The sequence below is a fragment of the Tupaia chinensis genome, unplaced genomic scaffold, assembly GCF_000334495.1.
Source record: "Tupaia chinensis unplaced genomic scaffold, TupChi_1.0 Scaffold000423_1, whole genome shotgun sequence".
In the NCBI taxonomy this organism is placed as follows: Eukaryota; Metazoa; Chordata; class Mammalia; order Scandentia; family Tupaiidae; genus Tupaia; species Tupaia belangeri.
Genome location: NW_006159928.1, coordinates 7243116 through 7256335, shown reverse-complemented (window position 1 = coordinate 7256335; position 13220 = coordinate 7243116). Strand labels below are relative to the sequence as shown.

Sequence of the window (13220 nt, the reverse complement as noted above, 5' to 3'; positions counted from 1 at the left end):
TGTGCTCACCAGACAGAGAGAGACATAGAGACAGAAAGCGAGAAATCACCCCCCAGAGGGATGGCCACGCCGCAATCCCTTCTCCTCCATTCTCCTCTCGGGATCTTGGGCACGCACGCACACGCGCCTGGCGTGAGTTCTCAGCCACCGGGTCCAGGACACGAACCGCGGTCGACTACGTGGGAGTCCAGCGACATAGCCATTACGCTAACTGCTGGTTCCCCCCTTTCTATCATTTTTGAAAACGGGGGAAAAACAGTACCTCATCATTTGCTTTGAAATAATTGACTGTGGAGCCAGCCAGGTAACATGGTGGTTAAAGCAGCTGGATCTCACTTGACTGATTATGGTTTGAGTCCTCTACCCTGCAGCTTGAAAAACATGCCAGGTGCATGTGTGGGCATGCCTATAATCCCGAGAGGCAAGTGGTGGAGGAGGGATTGCTTTGTGGCCCCCTAGGGTGGGGGTGCTTTCTCACTTCCTCTCTCTCTTTCTCCCTCTCTCTCTCTTCCCTTCCCTCTCCATGTCTCTGGTGAGTGCATGTGCTCTAAAGCAAACAGGATGCTTTTCCATGCGCTGATTATAGTTTAAGATATGTATGAGAGGTTTATTACCCTGTCTCTCTGCCATGAACATTTGTCTTTCATTTCTAATTGTGTTTCTTTCTTTTTTTTTTTTTTCTAACCATGTTTCTTTGAATAAAGCTATTGTTAAAGGGGAAAAAAATATATCAGCAAAATCACCAGGACGTTTTTGAATGTTCTGGCAAGATAGAATTGGAAAGGATCCACACAGCATACTAAGTCATGAATAAAACCCATGCTACCTCTTAGGGCATCATTTATTGATCCACTGTGTTTCTAGTTTAACATTTTTGCTGCTTAAATTTGTTTTTACCCATAAATGAATGGCACATATACAGTTTTCTGAATTTAAGGTCTGCCACCTCTGATCTTGATAATCTTGGGAAAATTATTTAATATTTGGGCTAAAAAGTACCAATATTAGATAAAGAAAACAATAATACTTACAGAATTGTGAGGATTAAATTATTTGGAAACCCTTGTTTGGTATAGAATAGAGGAGAAGGGAATACGGCATGGTCATTCCCCCTTGGGGGGTGATTTCTCGCTTTCTGTCTCTCTGTCTTTCTGGTGAGCGCACCCACCCTATAGCAAAAACCTCTCAAAAAAAAAAAAAAGAATTAACTCTTGGGCAAAAACCTCTCAAAAAAAAAAAAGAATTAACTCTTGCTAGTAGTAAATAAAAAGCAGGGCTGACTCTATGGCCTAGCGGTTAAGGGAGCCAGATTTCACATGGCAGACCAAAGTTCAAATCTTGGCCTGGAAGACTTGAAAAACATCTAAGCGCATGTGTGTGCCCAAAATCCCAACAGGATGGAGAAGTGGAAAAGAAGTGATTGTGGCAAGACCACACCCAATTATAGGGTGATTTCTCCTTTTTATTGCTCTCTGGCTAGAACATGTACCTTCTGGCAATTACAAAAAGAAAAATGAGGGACCAGCAGATGGCATAATGGTTACATTGCTGGACCTCCCACGTAGTCGACCATGGTTTAAGTCTCAAATCAGGCAGCTTAGAACTCACGCTGGGTGTATGTGTGTGCATCCCCAAAGTCCCGAGAGGAAATTGGAGAAGGGATTACAGCCTGGTCATCCTCACTGGGAGGAGAGAGTGATTTCTCAGTTTTTTCTTTTTTTTTGGAGAGATTTTCGCTATAGGGCGTGTGCGCTCGCCAGACAGAGAGACAGAAAGCGAGAAATCACCCCCCAGGGGGGATGGTCACGCCGCAATCCCTTCTCCTCCATTCTCCTCTCGGGATCTTGGGCACACACGTACACGCGCCCGGCGTGAGTTCTAAGCCACCGGGTCCCGGATGCGAACCGCAGTCGACTACATGGGAGTCCAGCGTCATAGCCATTACGCTAACTGCTGGTCCCAAGAGTTAGTTTTTAATGCTGTAAAATATTGAGTCATGGTGTTGGGAAAATTATTAACGCAAGGGAATTTGTAAAACTTAAAGAGAGCTGAATGACTGTCTTCTTTAGGACCTGTAGCATGCATGAGCAGTTCATGGGTTTTACTTTCTCCTGTCTGTTATTGGTATCTTTCATGCTGTGTCTTCATGGACACAGTTTCTACAGATAATGGCAGAGTACCTCTTCTGTCTCAGGTAGCATCGGTATTTGCTAGAAATAAGCAGTGCTCAAGTTCCATGCCAGTCTGATGCTCTCATCCTTACTACAGCAGGGGGACTGTAAGTGGATAAATAGGAAGAACTTCTGAGTATTATAAGCTCTGAAGGGAACAAAATGGAGAGAGATGCTAAACATTGAGGAGGCCGCTTTGGAGAAAAGGCTGTGAGGAGGTGGGTTGAGATGGTAGTGCAACAGTAAGATGTGAAATTGGGCAAGCGCGACCCACTTGAAAAGGTTCTCAAGTCCAGAAACCTCCCAGGGTATGCCAGTGCATGTGCCCATAATTTGGTGCTGGCTGAAGCTGGGTGTGGATTGTAGCATCAATACCATTCTTGCAGGAGTTGTTTTTGGGTTAGTCTCTCGCTCATAGAAAAAAAGAAATGAAGTTTTTATTGTTTTTAAGTTTCTGAGCAAGTGTTATTTGACTGAGTCTTTTTGTTGTTGTTATCTTTCAAGACTTTCTTTCTAAAAATTATTTATTTAATTTATTGTTATTATTATTATTATTTGCTTTAGGGAACACGCACTCACCAGAAAGAGATGAGAAGGAAAGTGAGAAAGCAAGCTGTCAAGTCCAGGACTCAAACCATGGTTGGTCATGTGGAAGTCCAGTTCTCTAACCTCCATACCACCTGCTGGCCTCTTGACTGAGTCGTAAATGTCTAGAAAATGTTACAAATCCTGGGACAGTTTGGGGAAGAGCATTTAAATAGACTTTTTCTTATAAAACCGTAATTCGGCCACCCTTTACTGTTTTTGATAAGCAAGGCCACGTGCTTTCTTTTCCTTTTTAGTCATTTTGCTCTTGTCCCTTTTCCTTGAGCCTTTCCCAGTGACTCTCCATACTTCTGGAAGTGGTGACCACACTGGTTTCCACATCCTACTAGCATCTGATCGACACGCAGCGTAAAGAGAGGATTACTCTCTAACCCTGGTGTATTGTGCTGCTTCCCAGCACATCCTGTCATAACACTGCATGGTTGACTCACTCCCTCTGGTCAGTGGAGACTCCCAGGGTTCCTTCCTCTGTATGTGTGCCTGTCTTTTCTCTCCCTTCCTGTATTTATATTATTGTTCTGTGTCCCTCATTGTGCCACATCGCAGTATCCCTGTTAAATTTTTTCTTTTTTTTTTTTTTTTAAGTTTTGCTATAGGGCACATGTACTTGCCAGAGAGAGAAAGAGACAGAGAGAGAGAAATCACCCCCCGCCCCCAGTGGTGATGGCCGTACCACAGTCTCTTCTCTTCCATTTTCCTTTGTGGATTTTGGGCATGCACACATCCACGCCCAGCATGTGTTTTCATGCTGCAGGGTCTGGGACTACAACCATGCAGTCGGCACGTGGGATCCAGCCTCCTGAACCACCATTCCATCAGCTGGCCCCTATTTTTTTTTTTTTTAATGTGACTGTTTCTTCAGGTAATCGAGGACATTGAACATTTTCTACCCAATGTCAGTAGTAATGATTTCCATCCTTCAGAATTCTCAGCCCCTCTGATGCACTTACTCTCTGTCTTTTCATCTGCGACCACAATAACAATAGTAGAATAGACTTTCTTTCTAGACAGCTGTGAGTCTCTATAACCACAGCCCAGTGAGTGCTTCTCTCTTAAGTAGTTTGCTTTCAGAGTGGTTAAGAACAAAGTCTTTATAACCAGATCCCCGGATTCCTACCATGTACTAGTTCTGTTAAAAACTTCATTTCTCTCTGCCTTAGTTTGTAGAAAGAATAGGAAGTAGGTACTGTCCTTATTTTCTAAGATTATGGTGATCAGTAAATGATTATATACTCTAGAACAGTGCTGTAAAGCCAGCTGCAGTGGCGTGGACCTATTGTCCTAGCTGCTTGGCAAGCTGAGAAAGGAGGATTGCGAGTTCAAGACCAGTTTAGGCAACATAGCAAAACCTCATCTGTAAGAATAGTGCCCAACACAAAGTGAAGGTGCATTTAATTTTTAGCTATTATTATTATTGGTTTATGTAAAAATAAGCAAGCAAAAATCCTGAACATATCAAAATAAGCTTGATGTAACTGTATCAGTAAATACATACTGTTTCACGATTGCTTTTCCTTACCTTTGTTGAGTAAATGTGACACTTGCTTACAGGTAAGATAGTATTGTAGTTTTGCTGTTTCACTTGCCAGAGAACATGGGTGCTCACCAGAGAGAGAGAAGCAAAGTGAGAAAGTATTCTTCATGGGCATGGTCGTACTGCCACACCACATCACCTGCCTGTCCCAGAAGTCTTTAGTCTTAATAATAAAAACATAAATAGTTGAGACCTACACATCTGAATAGTCACTAAAAGACTCAAATGGACAATAAGCATTTGAATAGCTGTTCAGCATTGCTAGCTGTTAGAGAAACAGAAAACAAGATCTGAAAATGGTACTATAGTACGCCCACTCCCATGACTTTAATTAAAAAGATGGGAGCAAGGCCTGTGGGTGGCATGGTGGTTAAGGGCTCTGGACTCCCACATGGCCAACTGTGGTTCAAGTCTTGGACCTGGCAGCCTCTTTTCTCAATTGCCCTCTCTCTCTCTGTTGCTCTGTCCTTCTCTGGTCAAATTAAAATAAATAAAAGAAAGAAAGTTAAAAAAAAAATAATTATTATAAAAAAAAAAGTTGGTGGCATAGTGGTAAAATGCAGTGCCCTACAAGGTAGTCCCAAATGAGAAAGTTCCTGGTTCAGGTCTAGAGAGCTCCTGAAGTAGGAGCATGCCAAGCATGCACTTGCCCATGTTCTAGAGCTGGCATATGGCTGAGAGTGGATCATGGTGTTGAAACTTGGGGGTACTGCCTCCTCTCTCTCTCTGGCTCATGGAGGAAGTAAAGTTAAAAGCTTAAAAAGATATTTAAAAATAGAAGATGGACAAGAACAAGAGTGGGTGTAGTGGGAACCAGCAGTTAGCGTAATAGCTATGTCGCTGGACTCCCACATAGTCAACTGCAGTTTGCGTCCTGGACCTGGTGGCTTAAAACTCACGCCGGGCACATGTGCGTGCATGCCCAAGATCCCGAGAGAAGAATGGAGGAGAAGGGATTGCGGCGTGACCATCCCCCCTGGGGGGTGATTTCTCGCTTTCTGTCTCTGTGTCTCTCTCTGTCTGTCTGGCGAACACACCCGCCCTATAGCAAAAATCTCTCCAAAAAAAAGAAAAAGAGTGGGTGTAGATAAAGAGAAAGTGGGACCCCGATACACTGCTGTTGAGAATATAAAATCGTGTAGCTGTATAGAAAGTAGTCTGGCAGTTCCTCAAAAACTTAAATGTTAGTTACCATGTGGCTCAGAGAAATACAAATGTATGTGCAGAGAAAAACCTGTACAGGAATGTTCATAGCCACATTGTTGGCAATATCCAAAAAGTGGGAGGAATCCACATTCTTGTCAAATAATGGGTAGATAAATTTAAGGTGGTATATCATATCCATACAGTGGAATACTGTTCAACCTCAAACAAAGAATTAGAAGAGGCAGAAAATGGGCATGGAGTTTCTTTTTTTCAAATGTTTCAATTCTGGACCCAGTGGCTTGAAAAATACAACCTTAGGAGGAAAATGGAGGAAAAAGAATTACGGTGTGATCATTCCCCTGGGTGGTACTTTCTCACTTTCTCTCTCCCTCGTCCATAGAGGAGCCAAGTGCATGTGCCCTAGAGCAAACAACCAAAAAAGAAAAAAAAAACTGTTCTAAAGTTAGATTGTGGTGATGGTTCCACAACCCTGAAAACATTAAGAACCATTCATGGAGCCAGCATGTTGCATAGTGGTTACAGCTCTGGATTCCCACATGGCCGGCTGCAGTTTGAATCCCAGATTCAGCAGCTTGAAAATCATGCCAGGCAAATGTGTGTGTGTGTGTGTATGTATGTGTGTGTGTGTGTGTATGTGTGTGCGTGTATGAGTGTGTGTGCCCAACATACCAGGAGGAGAATAGAGAAGGGATTGTGGCATGACCATCCCCCCCTCCGTGGGGGGATTTTCTCTTTACCTCTCACTGGCTCTCTCTGGTGAGCACACTCACCTTATGGCAAAAACTTAAAAAAAATTTTTTTGTATACTTTAAGGTATGTGAATTATATCGCAGTAGAACTGTTAAAGAATAAAAAAAAACTACTGCAGGAAAAATAATAGTGCTTAGTGAAAGATTAGTACAGAAGAATGTATATCACAGGCATATCCTATACATCAGTCAAAACTGGCCCACAAATTAGGCTTTTTGGCAACTCAGGAGAAAAAGGTGAGATCAGTATCCAGAAGAAACACAAGGTCTTTGAGGTAGAAGCATAAGAAGAGGAAATTCCTTTATCCTTCCGTAATCCTTAGATTCTCAGTTTGTAAAATGGGATATTATTCCCTGAAGCTCAAACAGGATAATAGTTGCAAAAGCACTTAAAAAGTCAAAACTCATGCTGCCTTTTTAAAGCACTACAAACCAGGGGTAGCAGGTGGTATAGTGGTTAAGGTGCTGGACTCCCACATGGCCAACCATGGTTCAAATCTTGGACCTGGTGGCTGGCTTTCTCACCTTCTCTCTGTTTCTCTGGTCAAATTTTAAAATTATAATCCAAAAAATTAAATAAATAATTTTTAAAATAAAGTACCACAAACTGGCTGCCTCAATACAATAGAAATCTGTTGTCTCACAGGTCTAGATGTTAGAAGTGCAAACCCAACCTGTCGCCAGGGCTGTGTGTCCTCTGAAAACCTGTAAGGGAGAGCCTTCCCTTGTCCTTTCTTACCTTCTGATGGTTTGGTGACAATTCTTGGAACTCCTTGACTGGCAGCTGTAGCACTTCAGTCTCTACATGCATCATCACATGCCGCTCTCCACACATGCATCTGTGCATTTGAATTTCTTCTAAGGACACCGGTCATACTGGGTGGGGGCGGACCCATCCTACTCTGGTGGGACCTCATTTTTTTGGGGGGGAGGAGTGGGAGAGGTTTTTGCTATAGGGCTCATGCACTCACCAGAAAGACAGAGATAGAGAGACAGAAAGTGAGAAATGAGCCCCCGGGGGGATGGCCATGCCGCAATCCCTTCTCCTCCATTCTCCTCTCGGGATCTTGGGAACGCATGCACATGTGCCTGGCGTGAGTTTTAGCCACCAGGTCTGAGACTCGAGCTCCGCTACATTATTGGACTCCCATGTGGTCAACTACATGAGAGTCCAGTAATGTAGCCACTACGCCATCTACTGGTCCCAACCTTGGTTTTAACTTATCTGCAGTGACTCTTATTTTCTTTCTTTCTTTCTTTTTTTTTCAGTGACTCTTATTTTCAAATCAGGTCACATTCTGAGATACCAGGGGGTTGAAACCTTTTGGAGGTGGGGGCACAATTCAGTCCATAACAAGTGCCGTGTTCCATGGACATACAGTGAGCACCTAAGTGTGCTGGCATTTCAATAGCATGTTCTCATGAAAGTGCTAGATCCAGTAACAGGAGGACAGGAAGGATATGCGGCACTGGGCCCTATCTTTACTTTGTGTAGGAAAAACAAACAGGACTTCAAAAAGTTACTCCATGTTGTCCTAGTCCCATGTGCCTGAGTTTGTCTGTGTGCTGTGGGTGTATGTTAGCACCTTTGATTTTTAAAAATACCCTACAAGGGCTGACCCCATAGCCCTAAAGGTTAAAGGAACTGTAAGTATCCTACATGTCTGACTGTGGTCCTGATCCTAGTCCCGTGGCTGAATAAAGAGATGTTTCTCATGTAAGTCTAGATGTTAGGATTTTTTGGTTTGGTTTTATAACTAAAACTCTTGAGTAGGCTAGAGAAGCCGTTGAATAATTCTATTCAAAAGTAGCAGATAGAGGCCAGCAGGTGGCGTGGTGATTAAGGCACTGGACTCTCAGATGGCCAACCACTATTCAAGTCCTGGACTTGAAATCACACCAGGCACATGTGTGTGCATGCTCAAAATGCCGGGAAGAGAATGAAGGAGAAGGGATTGCTGCGTGGCCATCCCCTTGGAGAGTGATTTCTCACTTTCCTTCTGTGTCTGTCTCTGACTCAGGTGAGTGCACATGCCCTATGGCCAAAACCTTAAGAAAAAAAAGTAACAGATACAGTTTACTGAATGTTACTTGTAGTGAACACTGTCAAAAGAGGAGAACACTCACTAAGAACTTACAAAGCTGGGGCCAGCAGATGGCATGGTGGTTAAGGCTCTGGACTCCCACATGGCTGACTGCAGTTTAAGTCCTGGACCTGGTGGCTTGCTTGCCCACTTTCCCTTTCTCTCTTTCTCTGACTCACCAGATTAAAACTAATGACGATGATGAATAAAATAATGTTTTAAAAAGACCTTACAAAGCTGGGCTGTTATCATGAGATCAGAACATAAAAGTGGATTCTTTTCCGATCAAAGGTTCTGTTTTGGAATTTGTTTGACTTATTTTACGACCTTGACAAAGTAATTTAATTTCTTTGTAGTTCATGTCTCACTTTTCACAGCAGAATACTTTTGGGAGATGCCGTTACTTAACAGGCACTCTGTTTTGCAATGTGATGTGAGGATTTTCATGAACTACAAAGTGGAGGTGCCAAATTTGGCTTCTTTTGAGGTTTTACAGTGGGGTATATTTTTTCATCATTTGTTTGACTTAGAGCAGAATTAGTCATTGTTTTAAAAGTTGAAGATAATATATTTTAATTTTTTTTCAGTTGTCTTTGATTTTCCGCCTACTTTGAAAATGATTCTTATCTATTGACTCATTTTCTAATAGTTATTATCTCTTTTAATTTAGCTCTAGTTTTTCTGTTGGGTCATTGGAAAAGTCATGACGTATTTTTCTTTTTTGTTATACAAAACTGTATCATGACTTTTGTGACAGCTCAGTAGTTTAAAGGGAAAATGCACTGTAGAATACATAGGCTCCTAGAATTTTAGCATTAAAAAAGACTTTAATCATGTAGTATAAACCCTAGTTTTTCTTTCTTTCTTTCTTTCTTTCTTTCTTTCTTTCTTTTTTTTTTAACATAGGGTGTATGCATTCACCTGAGAGAGACAGAGAGGGAAAGTGAGAAATCACTTCCGGCGGAGGGGGCGGGGGGATGGCCATGCAGCAGTCCTTTTTCCTCCATTCTCCTGTCAGGATTTTGGGCATGCACACACATGTGCCTGGCATGATTTTCATGCCACCGGGTCTCTAACTGTGATTAACCATGTGAGAGTCTGGTGCCTTAATTACCATACCACCTACTGGTTCCTCCCTTACTCTTTTTTGTGACGAGGTCGTTGAGGTTTATTTAAGTTTACATGTACATGTTATGCAACACATAGTCAAAACTAGTGTGCTCCGGTCTTCGATCCTGAGAAGAGGGCAGCCACCCTTGTACACGCCTGCTTATCATGAGTAGTAATTGCTGTACACAGGAGGATACAAGGGCAAATAAGGTCATAGACTAAGCGAATTCAGCATATCTGCAAATAAGCTTAGTACACTGAGTTCAATCTTACAAATACTACACAAATAAGATAATAATCTTGTCTTTAGACAGTGGCAAGGAGAAAACATCAAGGCAGCCTCATATAAGAGTCCATCTTTGGGCTAGCAGGTGGTCTTTCCCTCTCTTGATTTCCCTCTCCCTCTCCTGCTCTCCAAGTGTCTCTGTATACCACATCCCAACTCGTCCTTTATTTTATAGCTGACATGTTTATTTCTTCCATGAGAGAGAGAGAGAGAGAGAAAGAGAACCACCCCTACCAAGATCTTCACACCACCATCCACCCCCAGTCTCAACCAGCCCAGATGTGGCGCGTGTGCGTGCGTGCCCAAGATCCTGAGAGGAGGGAGAATGGAGGAGAAGGGACTGTGGCGTGGCCATCCCCCCAGGGGGTGATTTCTTGCTTTCTGTCTCTCCGTCTCTCTCTGTCTTTCTGGCAAATGCACATGTCCTATAGCAAAAACACCTCTCTAGAAAAAAGAAAAAGGATTGCACTAAGTTAAATCTTTAGCCAAGGAGGCCACATAGGTTTCTGTAATGGTGTAGGCAAGACACGGGACGGCCATGTTGAAGGAGAGGAAAGGATCAGTTAAGCTTTAAAGAATGTTCATAAGTACAGATTATAGAACATGTTGATTCAATTATAAAAATTAAAAGTTATGGAAGAGGTTAGCAGGACGTTAAGGTGCTGAATCCCATATCGCTGATTGTGTGGTTCAAGTCTCAGACCCAGCGGCTTGAAAATTACACTGGATTCACATGGAAGTGGGCCCAGAATACCCAGAGGAGTCTGAAAGAGAAGGGATTGCAACGTGGCTATCCTCCCACGCTCCCCACCCCTGGGAGTTGATTTCTTACTTTCTCTCTCTCTCTCTGGTGAATACACATACCCTATAGCAAAAACTAAAATTAAAAAAAAATGAAAGTGTCTATAAGGGCAAGAAAGAGGAGTCTAGGTTTCTGGGATTGACCAACTGTTACCTATAATAGTATCCAAGTACTTGATGGATTATTAGAAAAATTGAAGGTCATCAAATGCTTTATTCTTTGAGAAGCCTTTCTGATTTACAGATCTCTTAAGAAAGAAAGAGGGAAAGTGAGAAATCCCCCCACACACACACACACACCACCAAGGTGGAAAGCCATGCTGCACTCCTTTCTCCTCCTCCATTTGTCTCTTGGGATTTGGGGCATGCAAGCACATGCACTCTATGTTTTTTAAGCTACCTGGCCCTGGATTTGAACTACAAAGTGAACCATGTGAGATTCAGCCACCTTAACCACAATGCCACCAGCAGGCCTCTGTTTTCCTTTTAATGGCAGCAATTATCATTTCTACCTTAGGAGTAAGATCTAAAATGTTATAATTGCTTGTTCCTTATTCCCTCTCTTTTCTGTAGCCTTCAGATCTTTCACTGGAACAGAAATGGAGAGAAGTTCCTCTCATTTTACTTAATGCCCTGGAACCAAAGCCAACTCTATCAACGCTTAATTGAAAACAACAACAAAATCACCTACATGCTGAGACCTTTCTGAATCATCTTTAGTATTTTCTGGTTTTAATTGCCAAAGTGAGCATGCATTTACCTGAGACAGGAAATGGGAAAAGCATCCAGAGGACTCGTGTTTGTGTGATGTGTTTAGGGCTCATTTCTTCTGTAGAGTGTCACTTCCCATTTTTAACTGTTGATGGCCATGCATCGCCAAGGCCTTGGGTAACTCAGGGCAGTCAGGTCATCAGCCCAGGTAATGTCAGTGAGTTCCGCCGGTTTCTCTCAGTTACTTCCGTGTCATGGTTTCTCCCTCATCTTTCTCCACATTCGCCATTGGAGATGTTATACAGTGTAAATTGTGGGCTGATGGTAAATTGTAAGTATCAGAGTTAACATGGGTGTCTCACTCTTCATAGCAGATCTGCGTGATCCTCTTATGAGCTCATAGCTTCTTCATGTGCTCTTATCCACAGGATGAAAATACTGGAATGAAAAATAAGGTTCATCACATTGCCAAGGAGATCATGAGCTCAGAGAAAGTGTAAGTATCCAGTCAACAATTCAGAAGACCGTCCCCCTGCTACTGACTCATTTAAAACATTTTTTTCATTGCTGTTTTTTTTTTTTACAGGTTTGTGGATGTGTTAAAACTTTTGCATATTGTAAGTATCTCTTCCTATTTTCTCAAAGTCTAATACTATCCTTTCATACTTGCCCTACACTGAAAAGTTTTTAGCTTAATAACTAACTCAAATGTGTTACAGGTATATGCTTTTTAATACACAGTGACAAGTCTTCCAACTTTCTATTTTCACATAAAGTTTTTAAAGTGATGATATATCTTTTGGTACATTTGGAGAAGATATCTGCTGTCAGTAGAACTTTGCACTAGTCATGTATGAAGAATATTACTTTGTTCAAAACTGTTTCTCCTATCTGAATAAACTCCCAGAAACAGACACTTGGATAGACATTTCTACAACCGAGTTTTTAAAGTTTTATTTTCAATGTTTGTAATTGTGTGCTGGAACAGACCTTTGAGGAACAGTTGTGATATGTGTCTGGCTGCATGTTCACTTTTCTCACGCACTTCTTTGTAATTGCAAGTTTTCGCAAGTTTTATTGTACATTGGCAGTTGAAGTGCTTTTAGTGTACTTTATCCTAATTATATTTTGGCAAGATATTAAGACAACAGAGGGAAGGGGTAAATTAGAGGAAACAATGAAAGAAGAAATCGAAGTGAAAATGGGTTCTTATGTGGTATAATTACTAACATCATAAATTAAATATAATTGCTGAGAAATGGAAGGTTCATGAAATACACCCACTAATGTCTCTGTGAAGAGTATCATCATTTTCAGCTTTTCCTTTTTAATAGATACATATGAACATGAAAAATGAGTAACACTTATGGATGAATCACGTTTACCAAATGATTCCTTTGTATTCTGTTTATCATCCAGCAGAAACAAGGATGCCTAATTCCCATGTGAAAAAACTCTAGGTTCAGGGCCAGCAGATGGCATGGAGAGTAAGGCTGCTGGATCCCACATGGCCGACTGCGTGGTTCAAGTTCTAGAACTAGCAACTTGAAAACCATGCTGTGTGTGTGTGTGTGTGTGTGTGTGTGTGTGCATGCCCAAAATCCTGAGAGGAGAATGGAGGAGAAGGAATTGCAGCATGGCTATCCCCAAGGGATGCTTTCTTACTTTCTCTCTCTCTCTCTCTCTTTCTCTCTCTCTCTCTGTTCTCTGGCAAGCATACATACCCTATAGCAAAAGTTTTAAAAATAAAGCAAAAAAACTCTCTAGCTTTGGAAACATTTTCAAAAAAAATTCTCAACATTGTGGAATCATTTTGAAAGAATATTTTTCTGTGAATATTTTCTCACCTTAACTCGACTGTATTGATGAGTTCTCTTTTATAATTAATCATTTTAAAAACAGCACAGTATTATGTATCCAGAACAAATTGGTTAAGTTTTAAGAATAATGTCATCTGTTATACTGAATGTTGAAGCGAGGAGATTAATGTCTCTGTATTGA

At 41.7% G+C, this 13220-nt stretch overlaps 1 protein-coding gene across 4 annotated transcripts in view; it reads left to right on the top strand.

Moving 5' to 3' along the window:
* The window catches only part of FGD6 (FYVE, RhoGEF and PH domain containing 6), a 139041-nt gene that overhangs the window by 53898 nt on the left and 71923 nt on the right, over positions 1–13220 (top strand). For all 4 annotated transcript variants that reach the window (XM_006154866.3, XM_006154865.3, XM_014590263.2 and 1 more), the window contains exons 4-5: positions 11648–11715; positions 11806–11836. In XM_006154866.3, coding sequence (XP_006154928.1) covers positions 11648–11715; positions 11806–11836 — 99 coding nt within the window. The remainder of the gene's footprint in view (positions 1–11647; positions 11716–11805; positions 11837–13220) is intronic.